Here is a 21,765-nt window from a genome sequence, read left to right as displayed (position 1 = left end):
ACATGCTTTTGGCCATGTAGTGTCAAGGGCTGGAAGCAGATACAGAGTCCACTGGCTGAAAGAATCTGGAAGGTTGGGGTTAATAGCAAGAGTAGTCAAGTAACAGTCCAGGTTCGGTACTCAGATAACCAACAACAGCTTGTAGCATAAGATAGGGACATGGTTAGGAAATAATCCAAGTTCAGTACACAGATTAGAGGCAACATTTTGTAGCGTAAGGCTGGGTTCACACGAACATGTTACGTCCGTAATGGACAGAACATATTTTGGCCGCAAGTCCCAGACCGAACACACTGCAGGGAGCCGGGCTCCTAGCATCATAGTTATGTACGACGCTAGGAGTCCCTGCCTCTTCGTGGAACTAGTGTCCTGTACTGAAAACATGATTACAGTACGGGACAGTTGTCCTGCAGCGAGGCAGGGACTCCAAGCATCGTACATAACTATGATGCTAGGAGCCCGGCTCCCTGCAGTGTGTTCGGTCCGGGACGTGCGGCCAAAATACGTTCCATCCATTACGGACGTAATATGCTCGTGTGAACCCAGCCTAAAGCAGAGACATGGTTAGAAAAACAATTCAAGTTTGGTACACAGATAAGTGGCAACAGATTGTAGCGTAAGGCAGAGACGTAGCCAGGAAACAATCCAAGTTTGGTAGACAAATAAGCAGCAGTTGTTTGTAGAGTAAGTCATCAAGGAATTAGACTAGAGGCAGGAAGCTCAATAGTCTGGAAAGAAGGAAGTAAAATGGCCAGGCTTATACAGGAAGCTAAAAGGGTGACACTAATCAGGCAATCAAGGTATGGAATCTGCCATACACTTTAGACAGCTTATATCTCCCGACTCATAGCTGTGTAATCAGTTATTGAATGCATACATTGAAGTTAGTTTAAGCCATGTTTTTGGTTTGGGTGGAGGTACAAGTGAATCTGAATGCAAACTGTATGGTATGGCTATTGAGGTATCGCTATGGACTGAATACCGATTTGGAAAATAAAAAAGCTTTCTCATACATGTCTGGCCTCTACTGTCAAAAACCTTGGTACAGAAGAGAGAGAACAGAGATGTTGCCAGATTTGATTCAAGAATTTTGCAATCTATGATTGATCTACAATTTTCAGGGGTGAAATTATCCCCCAGACTGCAGATGTTCCTACTTAGCTACCTAACCTGCTCATTCTTCATCCAAGCACTGTTTGTGGATACTATCTATAATAATTGACAAATACACTTGTAGTCCATCACCAGTGTTTTCAAACTGCATTTCTTAGCTTTTCAAAAATGAAGATAGAAAAGAAACAAGGGAAAGAGCCAAGGGCTCATTTTAACAATGTTGGAAAGATGGCGCTATATTACATTGTAAAAACATTAAATGGAGATTGGATAATGTGACTCATAATGTTGTTGAACCTGTTATATCGGTATAGGTATCTGCTTTCAGATATTGTCATATTTTGAACAAGTATGTATTAGCCTTTGCCAGAGAACAGACACATTAAAAGCTTTAGTAAGTTTTATTGATGCTGTACACATATCAATATTACCAAATTGCCATGATAATGCAAAAGCTAACCGTGATACATGTTTATTTGTACTATTACATGTTCTGAACACAACGATACTCCTGGAGTTAACAAGACCAGCATGTTTATGATTTACCAACAAGACCACCAGTTTATGATTACTTATATCTTGCTGCTTCTGTTTCTTCCTTATTACATATAAAAAGCAGTGCACTATAAGGAGTTTTGGGGCTGTAGACGCAAAGTCTAAAATCTGAGCTAGTATAATTGCCACTTTCTCATTAGATATGCAGAGTCTGTAAAGTTATTTTGATAATTAAAATAGCTACAAATCTATTTTAATATGCATGTATTGCAAGTTGTTATAAAGAGTGAACCATCAAGAAACCTTTTGAGAAATTGTAACACCTTAAAAAGTAAGTTGGTGGAGTATATTGGTAAAGCTTCAATGAAGCTGGGTAGGTAGGTGGGGTTCTTCTTGAATTACTGGTGTCGTTTCAATACCCCTCTAAGCCATTTATTTAAATTGGACACTTTTGTGTATACACCATATTTGCCTTGTTTTGCACAACCTTCTCCCCAACTAACAATTCCAGTAACAAAATAAGTGTCTTTGTATGGGGTGACATGTGGTCCACCACTGTCTCCCTGACAAGCATCTTTCACCTCTTTGTCATAGCCAGCACAAAACATGTTTTCTGAGATGGTGAACTTACTGGACTCTTTGCAAGTTTGTCTACTGATATAGGGTACATAAAGCATCTGAAGTTTTGTGGCCTGAGCCCCTCGCTCATGAAGACGTCCAAAACCGCTCACCATTGCCTGTCTCTCATTCATCAGGACTTGCTCAGCAAAATCAGGATCAGGAAGGCATGCCGGAATGATATTATCAGTGAAGTTAACCGCTTCTTTCAGCTTTACCACGGCTATGTCAAAGTCGTAGGTTAACCTGACAAATTTAGGGTGTATAATTATCTTATCCACCTTGTGTATTGATTCAGTACCATCCTTCTTACGTGTATTCATCTCTCCTGTAAAATGATACAAAATAGAGAATGTATTTTTTTGTCTCAAATACAAAACTGTTCACCTCACCTCGGTGCAGGGTGCTGGTGCATTCAGACACCAACTTGAACGTAGAGAAATTTATTTCAGTAGGTGGAACCAGCACTCGTTTGCTAAAAAGTCCTTTTTATTTGTAACAAAGTAAGAACATCAATACAAAAAACACAGAGCGCCCACAAAGAATTAATCCAATTGACGTGTTTCTGACTCCGAGTCCTTAGTCATAATACACAAGAAAGTGAAAACATGCTCATTTAAATGTCCTACACACACTTCCCAAAACACAACAAAATAAAAAGGTGGGGGGTCCTCAGATGGGTAAGATAACAATTAGAGACAAAGATATATCTCGCAGGATATTCAGTTACCAGCTATATTATCCCATACACAATACTTATACAAAAAACAATGAATAATATGATACAATTTCAAGAATATAGTAATAACATTCAAAAGTTTAAAATTAAGTCCCTTCTGAAATTTAGGCCCATAGGAAAACTGGTGTTCATCATAAGTATCCAAAACCCTTCACGGTTTAGAAGAGATCTCCTCTTGTCTCCACCCCTGGCAGGTAAAATAACCCTTTCAATGCCAGAGAAACGAAGACCTGAGAGATCTCCCACAGCAGATTTTCCACAGTTAACGTTTGCTGATTGCATGGCAGTTCAGAACCTGCAGGAATTACAAGGGGACTTGAACATCGCAAGGGAAAAGAATGTACAAAAAGCGGAATATTTTGATACAAAGAATCCTTATTTTTACCCTGTACAATCCCTTCCAAAAATCCTGGATAAGTTTCAGGCCCTAGTTCAACAGGAATTAATGGAGTTGCATTCTAGGGTAGAGATAATAACTAAATATGTCTAAACAGGAATACAAGGCAATTTTTCTGTTAAAAAATAACTAAGAGTTCACAGTGAGGTCTGCCAATAAAATCAACTTTATCGACAGACCTCACTGTCTGTTATTGCTCTTTTAAACACCAGTTTAACCCCTTAGTGACCAGCCCATTTTAAACCTTGATGACCAAGCTATTTTTTAAGTTTATCCATCGTCGCATTCCAAGAGATATAACTTTTTTATTTTTGCGTCGACATAGCTGTATATAAGGACTGGTTTTTGAGCGGGACGTTATATTTTTTAATAGCACCATTTTGGGGTACATATAATTTGTTGATTAACTTTTATTAACTTTTTTTAATTTCGCCACTCTTATTTTGCATCTTTAATTTACACAGTTTACCGTGTAGTATAAATAACATAATAGCTTTATTCAGCAGGTCGTTACGATTGCGATGATACCAAATTTATATGGTTTTCTTATGTTTTACTACTTTTACACAGTAAAAACAGTTTTTTCAAAATTATGTGTTTTTGTGTCTCCATAATTGAAGAGCCGTAACTTTTTTATTTTCCCGCCAATGCAGCTGTATGAGGGCTTTGTTTTTGCAGGACGACTTGTAGAATCTATCGGTACCATTTTGGAGTACATGCAACTTTTTGATCACTTTTTATCACATTGTTTTGAAGGCAGGATGAACAGCAATTCTGGCATTGTTTTTTATTTATTTTTTTACAGCGTTCGCCTGGCCGGTTAAATAACATAATGGCTTTATAGTTGGGGTTGTTATGGACGTGGTGATACCAAATATGTGTAACTTTTTTACTTTTTTTTTTTCATAATAAAGCATTTTATAAGCGGGTTTTTAATTTTTTCCCCCACTTATTTATATATTAAGAATTTTATTAAACTTTTTTTTTACTAGTCCCACTAGGGGACTTCACTATGCAATCGTCCGATCGCTTTTATAATACACTGCAATACTTCTGTATTGCAGTGTATTACTGCCTGTCCGTTTACAATGGACAGGAAACTGCTAGGCCATGCCAGAGGCATGACCTAGCAGGCATCCAGTACAGGCAGACTGGGAGCCTTTATTAGGCCCCCGGCTGCCATAGAAAACATAGAAGACACCCTGCAATCTCATAGCAGGGTGCCAGTGGGGTGAGCTCCCTCCCTCTCTCCAAAACCACTTAGATGCGGCGCTCGATATTGAGCGCCGCATCTAAGGGGCTAAACAGGTGGATTTCGATCTGCCCGCTTGGAAGTAGCTGAGAACAGGGAGTTTTAACTGCTCCCGGCGCCACAGATTCTGATGCAGAGCTGTGAAAAGACGTATGCATCAGAATAAAGCCCGTTAGTGGCCGCCGTGAAAAGGCGTATTGGCGGTCACTAAAGGGTTGTATATTTTATTAAATGAAAGAATGTTGGAGGATAAGAGTACCTATACTAAATTAAGTCATAACCCCACAGGGAGCATAAATATTAAATTAAAAAGTATACTGGACGAAGGCTTGCCTTTGGGGGCAATAAACAGTAAAGAATATGAATATCTATTGCCAGAATGTCCAGTGGTGCCTATATTACACTCACTCCCTAAGATACATAATGACCGTTTTCTGCCCCCTATGAGACCTATTGTGGCGGGGATCGGTTCTGTAAATGAAAAACTTGGTGAGTGGGTGGATTCTGTACTCCAACCCCTTGTCGTCCATTGTTTTGGATATCTTAATGATACTAAACATGTATTGGAGAATTTGAAAGGTTTTGTGTGGCAGAAAAATTATAGTTGGATGGTTTCCGATATAGAATCATTTTATGCCTCCATTCCACATTTTCTAGTGCGTACAGCAATTTTATTTTCATCTTCAAAAGTATTCTAATTACTCTTTAGATTTATGCAACTTCATACTTATGGTCATAGATGATCTACTTTCTAACAATTTCTTTATGTTTAAAGACCAATTTTTCCTGCAGCGAACGGGAGCAGCAATGGGGACGAAATTTTCTCCCTCGCTTGTTAACCTGTTCGTTGCATGGTGGGAGGAAATGTATATATTTTCAGATGTAAATCCCTTTTGTAACGACCTTGTCTGGTATGGCCGCTACATGCATGTACATGTATGATGTGACGGCCATACCAGACTTTGTCCATTACATTAATAACAATCCCTGTGGATTATTTTTCACCTACACTTGGGATAAATTGAAGGTTTCCTTTTTGGATTTAAACATTGTAGCTCATATTGAACAGGACTCTGTTCACACAGGCACTTATAGAAAAAATACTGCAAGGAATGCCATACTCCATTCAGGTTCGTGTCATGCATCTCATGCAATTAAAGGTACTCCACTAAGGGAGCTAGTTCGAACAAGACGCAATTGTTCTACAACAGAACAATATAAAATGGAGGAACATAATATAAAACAAAGATTGCGTTCAATCAGAATTGGGCCACCACTATAGCTGATAAAAAGAATGGAACAGATCTTCCCAAAAATAAAATCAGAAATAGGTACAGAACTAAAACTAATAATAATTAAATAATTATTGTCCCATTCTGGTAACCACATATAGTGTAGAGTCTAATGAAATAAAAAATATTGTGGATAAATATGTTCCTATGCTTATGCAGGATGACAGCCTACGATACAGTCTGCATAAAGGGTATAGATTTTCCACAAGAAAAACACCCACCTTAGGTTCACACCGGTCTCCAAGTCTTTTACAAACGAAAAAACTAAGGGCATGTTCACACGCAGTGTTTTCAGACATAATTCTGGCATTTTACACCTCGAATTACGCCTGAAAAAAACGCCCCTAATACGCCTACAAACATCTGCCCATTGCTTTCAATGGGATTATGGTGTTCTGTTCTGACGAGCTTTAATTTTACGCGTCGCTGTCAAAATACGGCGCATAAAAAGACGCCCGCGAAAAAGAAGTGCATCCATTGAAAAACAGCTCCAATAACGGCCGTAAAATACGCAGCGAAAAACTTCTTATTTTCAGACATTTTTGGTCACTGCGTGTGAACATACCCTAAATAGTACCTGGTTAAATATGCAAGGCTTCTGTAAATGTGGCGGTAGATGTTTATACTGTAAATATGCCAAATAACAGAAATTACTAGTAAAGTTGATGGAATTGTCCATAAAATAAAAGGGTTAATTGCAGCACACGTAATATCATTTATAGACTGTACAATCTGTACTTTTAGTTACATCGGCTGCACTAGCCGCCAATTAAAAGCCAGAATTAGGGAACATATTAACGGTTCTGTAAATCCTCAAGTTAAAAATCCATCAAATGTGGCCAAACATTTTTCTGGTACTCACGGGGGAGATCTCTCCGATTTTAGTTTCTCTGGCATTGAAAGGGTTATTTTACCTGCCAGGGGTGGAGACCAGAGGAGATCTCTTCTAAGCCGTGAAGGGTTTTGGATACTTATGATGAACATCAGTTTTCCTATGGGTCTGAATTTCAGAAGTGAATTAATTTTAAACTATTGAATGTTATTACTATATTTTTGCAATTGTATCATATTATTCATTGTGTTTTGTATAAATCTTGTGTATGGGATAATATAGTTGGTAACTGAATATACTGCGAGATATATATTTGTCTCTAATTGTCATCTTACACCCCTTTTTATTTTTGGGGTGTTTTGAGAAGGGTGTGTAGGACATTTAAATGAGCATGTTTTCACTTCCGTGTGTTATGACTAACCCCTTAATGACCAGCATATTTTAGACCTTAATGACCAAGCTATTTTTTACGTTTTTCCATCGTCGCATTCCAAGAGCTATAACTTTTTTATTTTTGCGTCGACATAGCTGTATAAGGTCTTGTTTTTTGCCGGACAAGTTGTAATTTTTAATAGCACCATTTTGGGGTAGATATAATTTATTGATTTACTTTTATTAACTTTTTTGGGGGGGGATCGGGAAAAAAAAATTCACCACAATTTTTTGCGTCTTAGATTTACGCCGTTTACTGTGTGGTATAAATAACATAATAACTTTATTCAGTGGGTCATTACGATTGTGGCGATACCAAATTTATATAGATTTTATATGTTTTACTACTTTTACACATTTAAAAAAAAAAAATATTTGTTTTTGTGTCGACATGTTTTAAGAGCCATAATTTTTTTCTTTTCCCGCCGATACAGCTATATGAGGGCTTGTTTTTTGCAGGACGACTTCTAGTTTTTATTGGTATCATTTTGGAGTACATGCAACTTTTTGATCACTTTTTATCTAATTATTTTGAAAGCAGGATGAACAGAAAACAGCAATTCTGGCATTGTTTTTTATTTGATGTTTTACGGCGTTCACTGTGCGGGTTAAATAACATAATAGCTTTATAGGTGGGGTCATTACAGATGCGGCGATACAAAATATGTGTAATGTTTTAATTTTTAAATATTTAAGTATATAATAAGGGAAAAAGTGGGTTTTTCATTTTTTTAATTTGGGATTTTTATTTATTTATTATTAACTTTATTATACTTTTTGATAACTTTATTTTTAGTCCCACTAGGGGACTTCACTATGCGATCTTCTGATCGTTTTCATAATACATTGCAATACTTACGTATTGCAGCGTATTATTGCCTGTGAGTGTAAAACTGATCTGCTAGATCATTGCCAGGCATGGCCTAGCAGGCATCCACTACAGGCAGATCTGGGGGACTTTGTTAGGCCCCCGGCTGCCATAGAAGCCATCGGCACCCTGCGATTGCAATTGCAGGGTGCCAGTGGGGTGAGAGAGGGAGCTCCCTCCCTCCAAAACCATTTGGATGCTGTGCTCGCTATTGAGCGCCGCATCTAAGGGGTTAAACGGGTGAGATCAATGTTGAAATCGATCCCCCCAGTTAGAACAGGTGCCCGGCTGTCTTAAGACCGCCCGACTCCCACTTTAGCCCGCACAGGACACACGTACCGGGCTTATGACACAGGAGTACCCTTAATGGTCGCCGTGAAAAGGCATATTGGCGGTCATTAAGTGACTAAGGACTTGGAGTCAGAAACACGTCAATTGGATTAATTATTTGTAGGTGCTCTGTATTTTTTGTATTGATGTTACAAATAAAAAGGACTTTTTAGCAGATGAGTGCTGGTTCCACCTACTGAAATAAATTTCTCTACGTTCAAGTTGGTATCTGGATGCACCAGGACCCTGCACCAGGACCCTGCACCAAGGTGAGGGGAGCAGCCTTCAACCCCTTTTTTTTTTTTGTTATACCGAAGTTTAATTAGTAGAAATTTTTTAGTTTGGTAATATTGTTATTATTGTTATTATTATTATTACTAAGCCAATTATGTTGGCAAGAGTAGCCAAAAAACAGGGAAAACCACAGAAACATAAATAAATGTTGTGCAGATGGTGTTCTTGTGGAAACTGGGTCCATAGGTTATTAGCTTGTTGCCTTACGCCTTTTGACTGTGCTGCTATTCCTGAGGTTTCCAACTTTTGATGTGGGACTTAAGGGCCACATTGCAATGCTGCATTCTATTATCTTACACAATTCTACAGGGTACGTCACTAATGTAATCTATGAAGGTTTCAGTAGCTCTATGAGACTGTATTTTGGCACAGAGATTCTATATACACTGTATATGTACTGCCATATGTAAAAATATACAATAAATGTATTTTATTAAAAATTGTAGCTGGACTGCAACTGGATGACCATCTATTCTAGTATAATACATTCTTATTTAGGATAGCTTGTTAAGCTCATAGAATCTTCCACTTGTCTTATCTTTCTTTGCCTTTTTCTATTTAGAAGGGCCTTGACGTCCACATTAATGATATATTTATCTAATGACAGTTTATAACCTCTAAGGCCCCATGCACACGACTGTAGATTTCATCCATAATTACAGAGCCATTCATTTCTATGGCCGAGGGAAACTTCCCCGTATATTTACGGGATGGTATCCGGACCATAGAAACGTGCATACTTTATAATGGGAGCATGGCCTGCAAATGCGGACGGCTGTCCGCGGTTGGCCGAGCCCGTAATCACGGATCGTGATTACGGGCACGGTCGTGTGCATGGGGCCTAACTGTATGGAATTGTCATTGGACCTTCCACGACACAAGCATAGGAGGGAAACCGACTAAAAGGAGTCAAGAAAAGTTTACACAATAAGCCATGCGTATCAAAACTGACTCAGTTTAAATGTCTCCTTGTTCCTCATAGCATCCAGAGACGTTTTTATTTTCACATTACAATTTAACGTATATTTGCTGACCAGGAAACGTACCCATAATAACTTTGAAGTACTTTGTCTGATTCATGCAATGTGCTGCAGTGAGGATGAACTGCTTGGACAGGATCGTCCCTCCACAGAATGGTTCATCATCTTCACCCAACAAGACGGCCTGCAATGATTTACCAGATTACATTAAAGATATATATGGGTTCCCGGAATGAGTAAAATTGAGCAAGCTTTGCACAAACTGAAGTTATTTCATAAATGTGTGAATAATTCAGACATCAGACAGGTCATAAAATGCCATCAGTGCTGGGAGCCCCACTGAGGCAGAACAGGCGCCAATACAGTCCTAGTCCGGAATAAAGAATGAGATTTCTCAGAGATTTCCCTTTCATAAATGTGTTGCGATAAACATGTTAATTAAAGCTCTTCTCAGGACACTTGAGGTTGTGTGGCGTCAGTCACCAGTTGTATAAATCCATATTTAATTCATTTCATGTTTACTAGTTACCTGCCATGGGCATTCACCGAATTTGCAGTCCTTTCCACCCACAATTCTCTCATTTGGATTATAGTCAAAGTCAGATTCTGATAGAGGAGGATCAGGAAGGACATCTTCTCGCTGGATGTTTTCACCCAGTGTTGAGGAGTCAGCAGGACTTGCTGTAGCGTTGCTTATCTGAGAACCATCTGTATGATTTGTACGATTTTCCGCATCCTCTGGTACTGACCTCTTGACTCTGAAGCCAGCTCTCTTCCCGCAGGGATATTGGTCTGCACCACACAGTCAAGATTTATAATGTTATGGAAGTGCAACAATTCTAACAATGAGAACACACTGGCAAATAGAGGAAATATCCACCCAATTTTATTTTACAGATATACTAAATGTTCACAGATAACACGAGTTCATGCTGTAATAGAATAAATGTGTATAGAACGTATTTCAGTGTTCATAGCGCAGTGGCTAAAGGGATTGTCTGCTTTAGGTAACAATTTGTTCTATGCTATGTTAGGACATGTTAAGCTAAAAAAATATGAGGGGTCCTTAGCAGAGCGTGTTGAGAGAGTGCCCATTAAAATCAATGTATACAATGGAAGTCTATATATTCTAATTAGGGCCCTATAATGCAGATGTTTACTTATGCAGCATTCCCCTTTAACCTGAAAGACTATGTACAATTCTGCATCAATTTATTGCTGCTCCTATGTATTCAAAATAAATAATGAGGCAACTTTGCAAATAGTCCTAATTAAAAATATATTGCCGTTTTCTGTTTACAGCTCCCATGAAGATCTATGTGTATCCATAGTTGCAGACTACAAACAAACAAACCCTGTCTAGTCTTATACTGCAGTCATATGTTACTTCATTTCCTCTGCCCCCTTTTTTCCTTACCTACAGCCAGTAAAAGAGGAGCCAGAGGGAGTAGAGTAACACATGACTTCACAATCAGACTACTGCATAATGGGTTACTATCCCCCTTATTAAATGAGGGGTGACATTGTCCCATCAGTGCTAACAGTGTCAGACTGTGTTTGGGCACATCCAATTTACAAGGGCAGTGCATTTATACATACAATTATTCATACATTTCCAGCAGGAATAACAGAGGAATGAAGAAAAGATGCTCTGGAATTGTTATTTCATGGCAAATACAAGTATTTACTAAAACATACATGTCAGTAGAGCTGACAGGTCCTCTTTAACCCCTTAAGCCAACGTGACGTAACTGTACATCATGGTACAGTAAGCCAACATGACGTACAGTTATGTCATGGAGATCACGTGGGCAAGGGAGCTGTGCCCGAGTAATCACTGCGGGAGCTCGCCGTTGACTGACAGACGGGCTCTTGTTGCAACGTAAATGCTGCTGTAAATAGTGACCGCGGCAGTTAAGTGGTTTGACAGAGAAAAGAAGCTCCCCCTCTGTCACCCATCGGAAGCCCGCAAACGCAATCATGGGCAGCCCATAGGTTATCATGGCAGCCGAGAGCCTAATGAAAGCCCCCTGACCTGCCATGACTGTGTGCCTATTAGACCATGCCAGAGGCCTAAAATCAGTTTTATTCATTTGAATGAGGTTGTTTCTGCAACAAGCATATGAATTTATGCACGTTCCCTTCAGATAAATGGGTCAGTCACAGAAATTTCTGCAACAAATCTGCCGTGTGAGAACTAAGGCTGGAATCACATATGCAGTTTTCATTGCAGTTTTTATGCCAAAGCCAGGATTGCATCCAACAAGAAGAAAAAGTATAAAGCACAGACTAAAACTTCTCTTATCTTTCGTATTCAGTCCTGTGTTTGTCTCAAAAAAACAAAGCCAAAAACTACATAAAAAATTATGTGTGTGATCCTGGCCTACATGGATTATTTTACATTTTATTTCCTTTAGAAACAGTACCTCTTTTGTCCTTTTAAACAGAGTTAAGCTGCAATACCATACACAACCCAAAGAATAAGAGTGGCACTGAGAATAGGAATGGACTGCGCTGCCAGCCATAGCCCGTGGACAAGCAAACCCTTTTCTAATCTCATCCAACCTCTTTAAGTTTCAATAACATTTCAATCAAATATTACATAACAAGCTCCTCGGTTATCAGCTAAATGGGCCATTCTACTACTGTAAAAGGAAGAATTAATAAATACATTTACAACACTATCTGATAAATTTGGAGTTTTCTAGACAGTTATTACCAGTTGGAACACAGGACTTCCCGTCATCTCCAAGCTTATATCCAGTGGTGCAGGAACAGACAACATCTCTGTTTTCTACTTTACAGTACTGGTCACAGCCGCCATTGTTCAGACTGCACATCTTAAGTATAACTAGAAAATAATTTATATATATGTAAGACTCATTTCACATTGTTCAGACTGCACATCTTAAGGATAACTAGAAAATAATTTATGTATATGTAAGACTAGTTTCACATTATGTTTGAGCCTTCTGTAATAGGTATGTCAGGAGGATTTTCTGATATATATCTCAGACGGAAGGCTATGGCATATACCACTGTATAATCATAAAGTGGCATACGTCTCCAATAGCACCCCATAGTAAAATCCCAGTGAGACCGGACATCTGCCCAGATTTTGCTGGTGCTGAAGCTGACCATGCTTTTAACCTACTAGAGGATAGCACACAAGGGTCAGTCATGATTTTACAAGTGTCATAAATTACCCTACTACTTTCCTCTCTTTTGCAACTGCCTGACAGCAGAAGTGCCACCCTGAAATGGGCGCCCCATTCATCATCTACTATTGTTGATCCTGAACTATCCTAAATGTTATCTCTACTTTCTCACTTAGGTCAATCAGGGACTTTCACTAACCAGAAGATGAAGCGATGGAACATATAGATAAACATGTCCCATGCTTTTAAAGGATGATACCTTGATGCATGGCAAATAGATGAAAGGAATAGGGTTAAGTGTCCTCTCCATATCCCCCCAGTTATAACGTTCCTTACTCCCTCTCCTGCATGAATTGCATGGACCAAGGATATTGATTGAAAGGGCCATGGGAATTCCAATAAAGCCTGGAGTGAATTCAAGTCGGCTCGAAAACAAGGTACTTATATAGCAGTAAAACGGGAAGGATGTTGGACAACATCCAGTTTTACATTGCAAACATAATATATATGCAAGTCAGTGAAAAAGGCTGCAGTGCGAGTTTCACAATAGGGATTTAGGAACTAAAGTTGAAATGCGTCCTGTAATGGTGTGACTGGTTACTCGAAACTAAGATTTTGCTACTGACTCCGCATTCTGTGGCTTGCACATAATAGTTAGATATATCTCAATTTAAAAAAAAGGCTTACCTATTTCACAAGTTTTGCCCTCAAATCCAGAATTGCAGAGACATGTGAATTCACCAACTCCATCTTTGCATGACCCACCATATTGACAAGGATTAGTTGTACACTGGTCACCGTCTAAAATAGAAAAAAAAAAAAAAAAGAGCTATGAAGTGATACCAAGCACAAGTAATCATGGCTTCCTTTAATTTCACTTTTTTGCCTGTCTTATGGTCTTGCTAACCGCCCCCCACCCAAAAAAACCCCAAACCAACAGAACACTACTGTGTAACTGAGCCAAGTGCTGAATGTCTCGGGGTTATTTTTGACTCAGATCTTTCCTTTACTCCTCACATACAATCACTTTTACGCTCCTGTCATTTTCACCTCAAAAACATCTCCAGAATCCGCTCTTTTCTTACGGAGGAAACCGCCAAAACTCTCAATGTTGCTCTGATTCACTCTCGTCTTGACTACTGTAACTCATTACTAGTCGGTCTTCCCCTCACTAAACTCTCCCCTCTCCAATCTATCCTCAATGCAGCAGCCAGGCTCATCTTTATGACCAACCGCTACACCAACGCCTCTAATCTGTGCCAGTCACTGCACTGGTTACCCATCCCCTTCCGAATAAAATTCAAACTTATTACTCTCACCCACAAAGCTCTCCACAGTGCTGCACCTCCTTACATCTCCTCCCTCATCTCTGTCTACCACCCTACTCGGGCTCTACGTTCTGCCAACGACCTTAGATTAAAATCCTCCATAATCCGAACCCCCCACTCCCGTCTCCAAGATTTCTCTCGTGCGGCACCCGTCCTCTGGAATGCGCTACCCCAGACAATCCGATTAATTCCCAAAATCCACAGTTTTAAACATGCCCTGAAAACACATCTATTTAGACAGGCCTATAACATTCCCTAATCTGACTCCTTTCCATGGCCCTCCTTTTAGATTAGTCATCAGAATAAGATTCCCTCACACTCCTTCTCTTCATGTCCGTCATACACGGATATTGGCTGGTGACCGGCTCATGCAGCTTTATGTTACCACCGCATGTGTATAAAAATGGCTAGACCATTGTACTGAACCAGCACTGTTACACTTTGTGTCTCCCTTATTTCCTCATAGATTGTAAGCTCTTGCGAGCAGGGTCCTCACTCCCCAGGTTTGAATTGTAAATGAACTTTGTCACTATGTAATGTCTGATATTGTTTGTTTCATGTTCCCTCTAAATTGTAAAGTGCTGCGTAATATGTTGGCACTATATAAATAAAGATTATTATTATTATATCTTACTTGTCACATAACCCTTTGCCCTGTGTTGTGATCCTGCCCATGCCATCTTGATGAGTAATTGGTTGTTTACTTCATGCATTGAAAAAAAGCTTAGAGTAGTGTATTCCTACTGGATGACTTGGAAGTTTGGTTTTCCTATATTTTTTTCGAGATCCAACCAATGCGCTAAAATGTAGAAAATATCCATAGTGAGGGATAATACCTACTCTTCAAATGAAGGTATGTTAGTCCAGCTACAAGTTTTTTATTTAATATATTAATTTAGCTTAATATGAAGTCCCTATAGCTGCGTCTTTATTTTATAATAATAAGAACTCTATAAGGTTCGGTGCCTATATTTGTGATTAAAAAGTACCGGTCAGCTGTTTTGAGGCTTCAAAACTGCTGACAAAGCCATATAGGGGAGGGCATTGTAACGATACCTTTTGTCTCGATCATGCAACTTGAATCAATGTTTAATTCCCTGGCACCGTAGTCGCAAAAGCTACTGAGGCAAGCACTTGATGTGCTCTTTGGCTCTCCTCACTGCCAGTCCTCCGTCAGTCCTCTGCTCTGAGCGGTAGTTTCCTAATTGGTCGCTAGAAAGGTCACTCAGAGCAGAGTGGCAATTGCGAATTAAACATCGGTTTCTTTTTACAAACTGAGTAACTTGAGAATAATATTCTGATTGTGAAACTTGTTATTATGGAAAATGCATTTGCAAAACTATATGACATACTTACCAATATACTTGCTCCAAAATTCTCTCTGTTTCAAAAGACACAATATAAAAAGTTACAACTAAACATCCTTTTAATGATCCAAATCATTTAAAAAAGAACATTTTCTAGGTTTAATTATTGTAGTTTTTCACGGCTGATTTGCACCCGTGCGGGACCTGTTGTCACTTGACTTGAGTCTATTGAGGGATCCAGCAAAACAGGCAAAAATAGGACATGTTCTATTTTTTCCTAGGCCGTTCACACGGTCCATCACTCTATCCCTGCCGTCTGGATAGGGCCTTAGGTTTCTTTAGAATTTGTTCCATCCATCCAGGTCAGAATACAGTGAGCTAACATTATAGAACAAATCATGTTTTATCACTTCACTAATCATTTGCAATTCTCTGGATCAGGGAAGCACAACGCATGCTTGTCTGCCTCCCGATGGTACAGAATGCTGCAATAGTCAAAAAACAGTCACATTTTTATGATGCAGAAGTTTCAGTAGCCCGTTCTCTCTTCCCTAAACGGCAGGACGTGGTAAATGCATGTGAGACACCAGAGTTATCGCACATGCATCTTCCAGGTCCTGCACTGCCAGCCAGAGGAGTAGTGTGGACGCTGGGAAGGGTAATTTTTAATGGTGGTCACTGAGGGTGGTGGCACTAACATGGGTTGACTGTCACTGTTATGGGGGCACTGTGGCTGTCATTGTTATGGAGGTATTTTTGGGAAAGCTTGAGAAAGGTTCACATGTGGACCTAAATGTCGCTCATTTTTCTCACTTTGTGGTGAATAAATCTACAATTCTCCTTTGAAAATTGAAGTCCTGGTCCTGTTACTTGGTTCTATTTTTTGCCTATATACATATATATATATATATATATATATATATATATATATGCATACACACTTATATATACACTACCGTTCAAAAGTTTGGTGTCACTTAGAAATTTCCTTATTTTTGAAAAAAAAGCACAGTTTTTTTCAATGAAGATAACATTACATTAATCAGAAATACACTCTATACATTGTTAATGTGGTAAATGACTATTCTAGCAGCAAACGTCTGTTTTTTTATGCAATATCTACATAGGTGTATAGAGGTTCATTTCCAGCAACCATCACTCCAGTGTTCTAATGGTACATTGTGTTTGCTAACTGTGTTAGAAGGCTAATGGATGATTAGAAAACACTTGAAAACCCTTGTGCAATTATGTTATCACCGCTGTAAACAGTTTTGCTATCTAGAGGAGCTATAAAACTGACCTTCCTTTGAGCTAGTTGAGAATCTGGAGCATTACATTTGTGGGTTCGATTAAACTCTCCAAATGGCTCGAAAAAGAGAGCTTTCATCTGAAACTCGACAGTCTATTCTTGTTCTTAGAAATGAAGGCTATTCCATGCGAGAAATTGCCAAGAAACTGAAGATTTCCTACAACGGTGTGTACTACTCCCTTCAGAGGACAGCACAAATAGGCTCTAACCAGAGTAGAGAGAGAAGTGGGAGGCCCCGCTGCACAACTGAGCAACAAGACAAGTACATTAGAGTCTCTAGTTTGAGAAATAGACGCCTCACAGGTCCTCAACTGGCAGCTTCATTAAATAGTACCCGCAAAACGCCAGTGTCAACGTCTACAGTGAAGAGGCGACTCCGGGATGCTGGCCTTCAGGGCAGAGTGGCAAAGAAAAAGCCATATCTGAGACTGGCTAATAAAAGGAAAAGATTAATATGGGCAAAAGCATACAGACATTGGACAGAGGAAGATTGGAAAAAAGTGTTATGGACAGACGAATCGAAGTTTGAGGTGTTTGGATCACACAGAAGAACATTTGTGAGACGCAGAACAACTGAAAAGATGCTGGAAGAGTGCCTGAAGCCATCTGTCAAGCATGGTGGAGGTAATGTGATGGTCTGGGGTTGCTTTGGTGCTGGTAAAGTGGGAGATTTGCGCAAGGTAAAAGGCATTTTGAATAAGGAAGGCTATCACTCCATTTTGCAACGCCATGCCATACTCTGTGGACAGCGCTTGATTGGAGCCAATTTCATCCTACAACAGGACAATGACCCAAAGCACACCTCCAAATTGTGCAAGAACTATTTAGGGAAGAAGCAGGCAGCTGGTATTCTATCTGTAGTGGAGTGGCCAGCGCAGTCACCAGATCTCAACCCCATAGAGCTGTTGTGGGAGCAGCTTGACCGTATGGTACGCAAGAAGTGCCCATCAAACCAATCCAACTTATGGGAGGGGCTTCTGGAAGCATGGGGTGAAATTTCTCCTGATTACCTCAGCAAATTAACAGCTAGAATGCCAAAGGTCTGCAATGCTGTAATTGCTGCAAATGGAGCATTCGTTAACGAAAGCAAAGTTTGAAGGAGAAAATTATTATTTCAAATAAAAATCATTATTTCTAACCTTGTCAATGTCTTGACTATATTTTCTAGTCATTTTGCAACTCATTTGATAAATATAAGTGTGAGTTTTTATGGAAAACACAAAATTGTCTGGGTGACCCCAAGCCTTTGAACGGTAGTGTACAAATACACATTATATGGATAAAAGTATTGTCATTGAATTTAGGTGTTTCATTCTGTCACATTGCCACAGGTATATAAAATCCAGCACCTAGCCATGCAGTCGCCTTTACAAACATTTGTGAGATAATGGGTTGTTCTAAAGAGCTCACTGAATTGCAGCGTGGCACGTTAATGGGATGCCACCGACGCAACAAGTCAGTTATTGAAATTTCCTCCTTCCTAGATATTCCAGGATGAACAGTAAGTTGTAATATTGCAAAGTGGAAGCGTTTAGGAACTACAACAACTCAGCCACAAAGTTGCAGACCACGTTAAGTTACTGAACAGGTTCGCCAAATGCTGAGGTTCATAGTGCATAAAAGTTGCCAACGAGTTCCAAATCTCCTCTGGCATTAACATTCGCACAAAAACTGTGCTCCGGGAGATTCATGGCATGGGTTGCTATGGCCGAGCAGCTGCATGCAAGCCATATGTCACCAAGCACAATGCCAAGCGTCAGATGGAGTGGTGTAAAGCACGCCGCCACTGGACTCTGGAGCAGTGGAAACGTGTTCTGTGGAGTGACGAATCACGCTTTCTATCTGGCAGTCTGATGGACGAGTCTGGGTTTGGCATCACCAGGAGAACGTTGCCTGCCTGACTGCATTGTGCAAACTATAAAGTTTGCTGAAGGAGTGATAATGCTATGGGGTTGTTTTTCAGGGGTTGGCCTGGGCCCCTTAATTGTAGTGAAGGGAAATCATAATGCTTCAGAATACCAAAACATTTTGGAAAATTGTATGCTTCCAACTTTGTGGGAACAGTTTGCACCAAGTGCACTAAGCAGGGCCATCAAGACATGGTTGGGTGAGTTTAGTGTGGTAGCCCTGACATCAACACAATCAAACACCTTTGGGATGAACTAGAATGGAGATTGTGAACCAGGCACTTTCATCCAATATCAGTGGCTGACCTCACAAATGCTCTTCTGGATAATTTCCCACAGACGCACTCCAAAATCATGGATAAAGTCTTTCCAGAGGAGTGTAGTGTAAGCTGTTGTAGCTGCAAAGTGGGGACCAACTCCATATTAATGCATACCGATTTAGAATGAAATCTCATAAAGCCTCCTGTAGGTGTAATGTGTAAGTGTTCCAAGACTTTTTGTCCATATAGTGTGTGTATGTATATATATATATATATATATATATATATATATATATATATATACACACAGTACTGTATGTGGTAGTAGGTCACAAAAACAACAGTGTGTAAAGCTGATCATAGACATGAGATTTTAACTGCCCATCCGACACATGACCGTCATCTGACCATACATTTGACCGATAGCTTCACAAATATGTAAAATCATGCACATAGATCACCACATAAGGTAGGGAGAAAAATGTAACAATTAAAAGAATAACTCTTGTGACATTCAATTGGCTTACAAGAGTTTGGGTAACGTCCATTTGTGAATGGCAAATTTTATCTAGAACTGCTTAAAGAATGTTGTGGTAAACTACTTAAAAAATGCCTTTTAATTTATAGATTTTTAGAGAAATGAATGTGCACTGCTGCATTTAATAACTGCACATTATGACCATGAGCAGAGCCCTTTGTCAAATGTTGGTTTTTATCATCGAATAAAGGATCGCAAAACTTTTAAGCCTCCCAGTAAATGTTGAGTGTTGGCAGGCCTGCCCATAGAAACCAATCATTCCTTAGACAATGAAAGCTCAACTATATTTGGTTACTATGGAAAACAATGCCACCTTTCCTGCGAATTCTCTTACATGATGCCTAATATGTCTTGTTAGTCTGTACCATCCAGTTAATGATCATAACCCAAAACCTGCCCCTGTCTCTTTTCATAGACACATTGAAACATGGAGGACTTACAGTTTTTTCTTCATCCTCAAACACTTCCCGGGCTTCCTCATGGCTGCAGTTTTCCTCATAACACTCTCTTTCCAAGTTCCCCTTTTTGAATTCTTCAAATGCACTATTTGCACGTTTCCACCTTCTTAAAATGCCATTTGCTTCGTTATGGGTCACAAAAACTGCAATTCAAGAATGGCAGTCAGTATTATTCTGGTGCACGTATTTATTTCCAACATATTGCACAGCACTCTCCACAGATTCTAACGCCCCCAGTACGGCAAGGCAACAGTGCTAACCACTGAGTCACCATGAATAGGGCCGACTGTTCATGATGCCTCTTATTAGGGCATACTTGGGAATTACTTATTAGTAAACAGACTAATGTCCTTAAATATATGTACATTAATAAATAAAAATACCATTATAGGATTTTAAAAAAAGTGAAATGTTTGAAAAATATATGAAAAACAAAATTAAAGAAACAGGCAAACACAATATTTTTTACATGTAATTAATTTTATTATGTAGTGGTTACAAAGCACCAAATAATATACACATATTTGGTATCGCCATAACTGTAATAAACTATTCTATAAATCAGTGGTGGTTGCAGGGCCTTAGTACAGATTTTACGTGACCCAGGAGCTTCAAGCTACGCCTCTGAGACATTGACATCAGTTTACAAATTTTATAATCAAAAGTTTACAGTAGGGGAAATTAAGAAATGTTGCTGCAGTAACACCAGGTTTTACATTCTACAAAGTAGGGATTTTCCATCATCATCATCATCATCATCATCATCATCAGTCATCTCATATTATTAGGTATCACATTTTATTCTGTATCTGATATAACAATTCGCTCAGCTCAGACTGTGAAGTTTTAATTCTATCAATGTTTTAAAGAAAAATATGTTTCATAATAATGGGCACAATAAGACAACACTTTTCTATTTCTAGGACATGTTTAATAGTCACTATTTCTCTGGGATACAGCGCACAGTGTGTCAGTATGACTTGGTGATGTTAGACACAGCTAAATAATGACAAAAAACAGGCTCTAGATTTACAGTATTTATGCAGAGTTGTATCATATCTTGTATTGATGTGTACTTTCCAAGAAGATCTATGCACCTCATAGATCTATAGTACAATTCCCAGGACAGGAGCATAGCTCTCTGGAATAGTCACTCTGCCTAGGGAAAAGATGCAGGGACAACTTAGAAATCTTCTCACTTCCAAATGACACATCATACAAACAGCAGATAACCAGATCGCTTACCATTTTCTGCGGGTTTAAGGACGACGACGGGGAGCGAAATTAGAAGTATGAGATACGTCTTTCCAGCCATGATGTTGTGTTATTGAATGAAATGGTCTTATTCCCTTTTGGGCGGCTAATGTGACAAAAAGAGTCAAGAGTTCAAGCTGCAGCTTGAAAGGGAAATTAGGAAATTCCTGCTTTGAGCGCAAAATACTGGAAAGTGACCTGGACCGTCCCTGAGCTATAGCCACATGTCATTAAGAATTGTTTACTGGCTAAATGCTTTCTTAACGAGAAATATAGAACTGTACTTTACAGATGTACAAGTTAGGACTGAAATTTACAAAAGAAAGTGTTTGCTTGTCTTATGCAATATGTCCCTCGGAATTCAGATACGCCGTATTTGCTTTGTTTACATATTAAAAGGACAAAGAACAAAGTGTGTACTGACAAATGAAATGGCTACTGTCCAGATTAGCTTAGCTATGGATCTTCTGCCACCCCACATGAAAAAACACCAATGTATATACACATTCATATTATGGTCATATGTATAGAGTAGAGTTTGTCATTTGGCACAGCATATTGCCATATCACAATCTGTATTCTTTGGCTTTTCATAAGACTGCAG

General features: G+C 39.2%; 1 protein-coding gene across 1 annotated transcript; it reads right to left on the bottom strand.

The window, feature by feature from the left end:
* Positions 1–1,495: 1,495 nt before the first annotated feature.
* On the bottom strand, positions 1,496–21,490 carry F10 (coagulation factor X). The gene is made up of 8 exons (XM_075852532.1): positions 21,153–21,490; positions 19,890–20,050; positions 15,485–15,509; positions 13,488–13,601; positions 12,362–12,493; positions 10,172–10,434; positions 9,709–9,826; positions 1,496–2,554 (listed from the first exon to the last, which is right to left on the bottom strand). Exons 1-8 carry the CDS (start codon positions 21,220–21,222, stop codon positions 2,007–2,009), a joined length of 1,431 nt encoding a protein of 476 aa, XP_075708647.1. The 5' UTR covers positions 21,223–21,490; the 3' UTR covers positions 1,496–2,006.
* Positions 21,491–21,765: the final 275 nt, after the last annotated feature.

Source organism: Rhinoderma darwinii, chromosome 2 (genome assembly GCF_050947455.1).
Source record: "Rhinoderma darwinii isolate aRhiDar2 chromosome 2, aRhiDar2.hap1, whole genome shotgun sequence".
Lineage (NCBI taxonomy): Eukaryota > Metazoa > Chordata > Amphibia > Anura > Rhinodermatidae > Rhinoderma > Rhinoderma darwinii.
The sequence above is the reverse complement of the archived record's forward strand: the minus strand, read 5'-3'. Positions and strand labels throughout refer to the sequence as shown.

Bases quoted from the DNA above. Each gene is read 5' to 3' on its own strand.
- F10 (XM_075852532.1), bottom strand. From the start codon at position 21,222: ATGGCTGGAAAGACGTATCTCATACTTCTAATTTCGCTCCCCGTCGTC. The intron at 20,051-21,152 runs GTAAGCGATCTG...CTTGAATTGCAG, and splicing joins CCTTAAACCCGCAGAAAATG to TTTTTGTGACCCATAACGAA. The intron at 9,827-10,171 runs GTAACTAGTAAA...AAATCATTGCAG, and splicing joins TCGGTGAATGCCCATGGCAG to GCCGTCTTGTTGGGTGAAGA.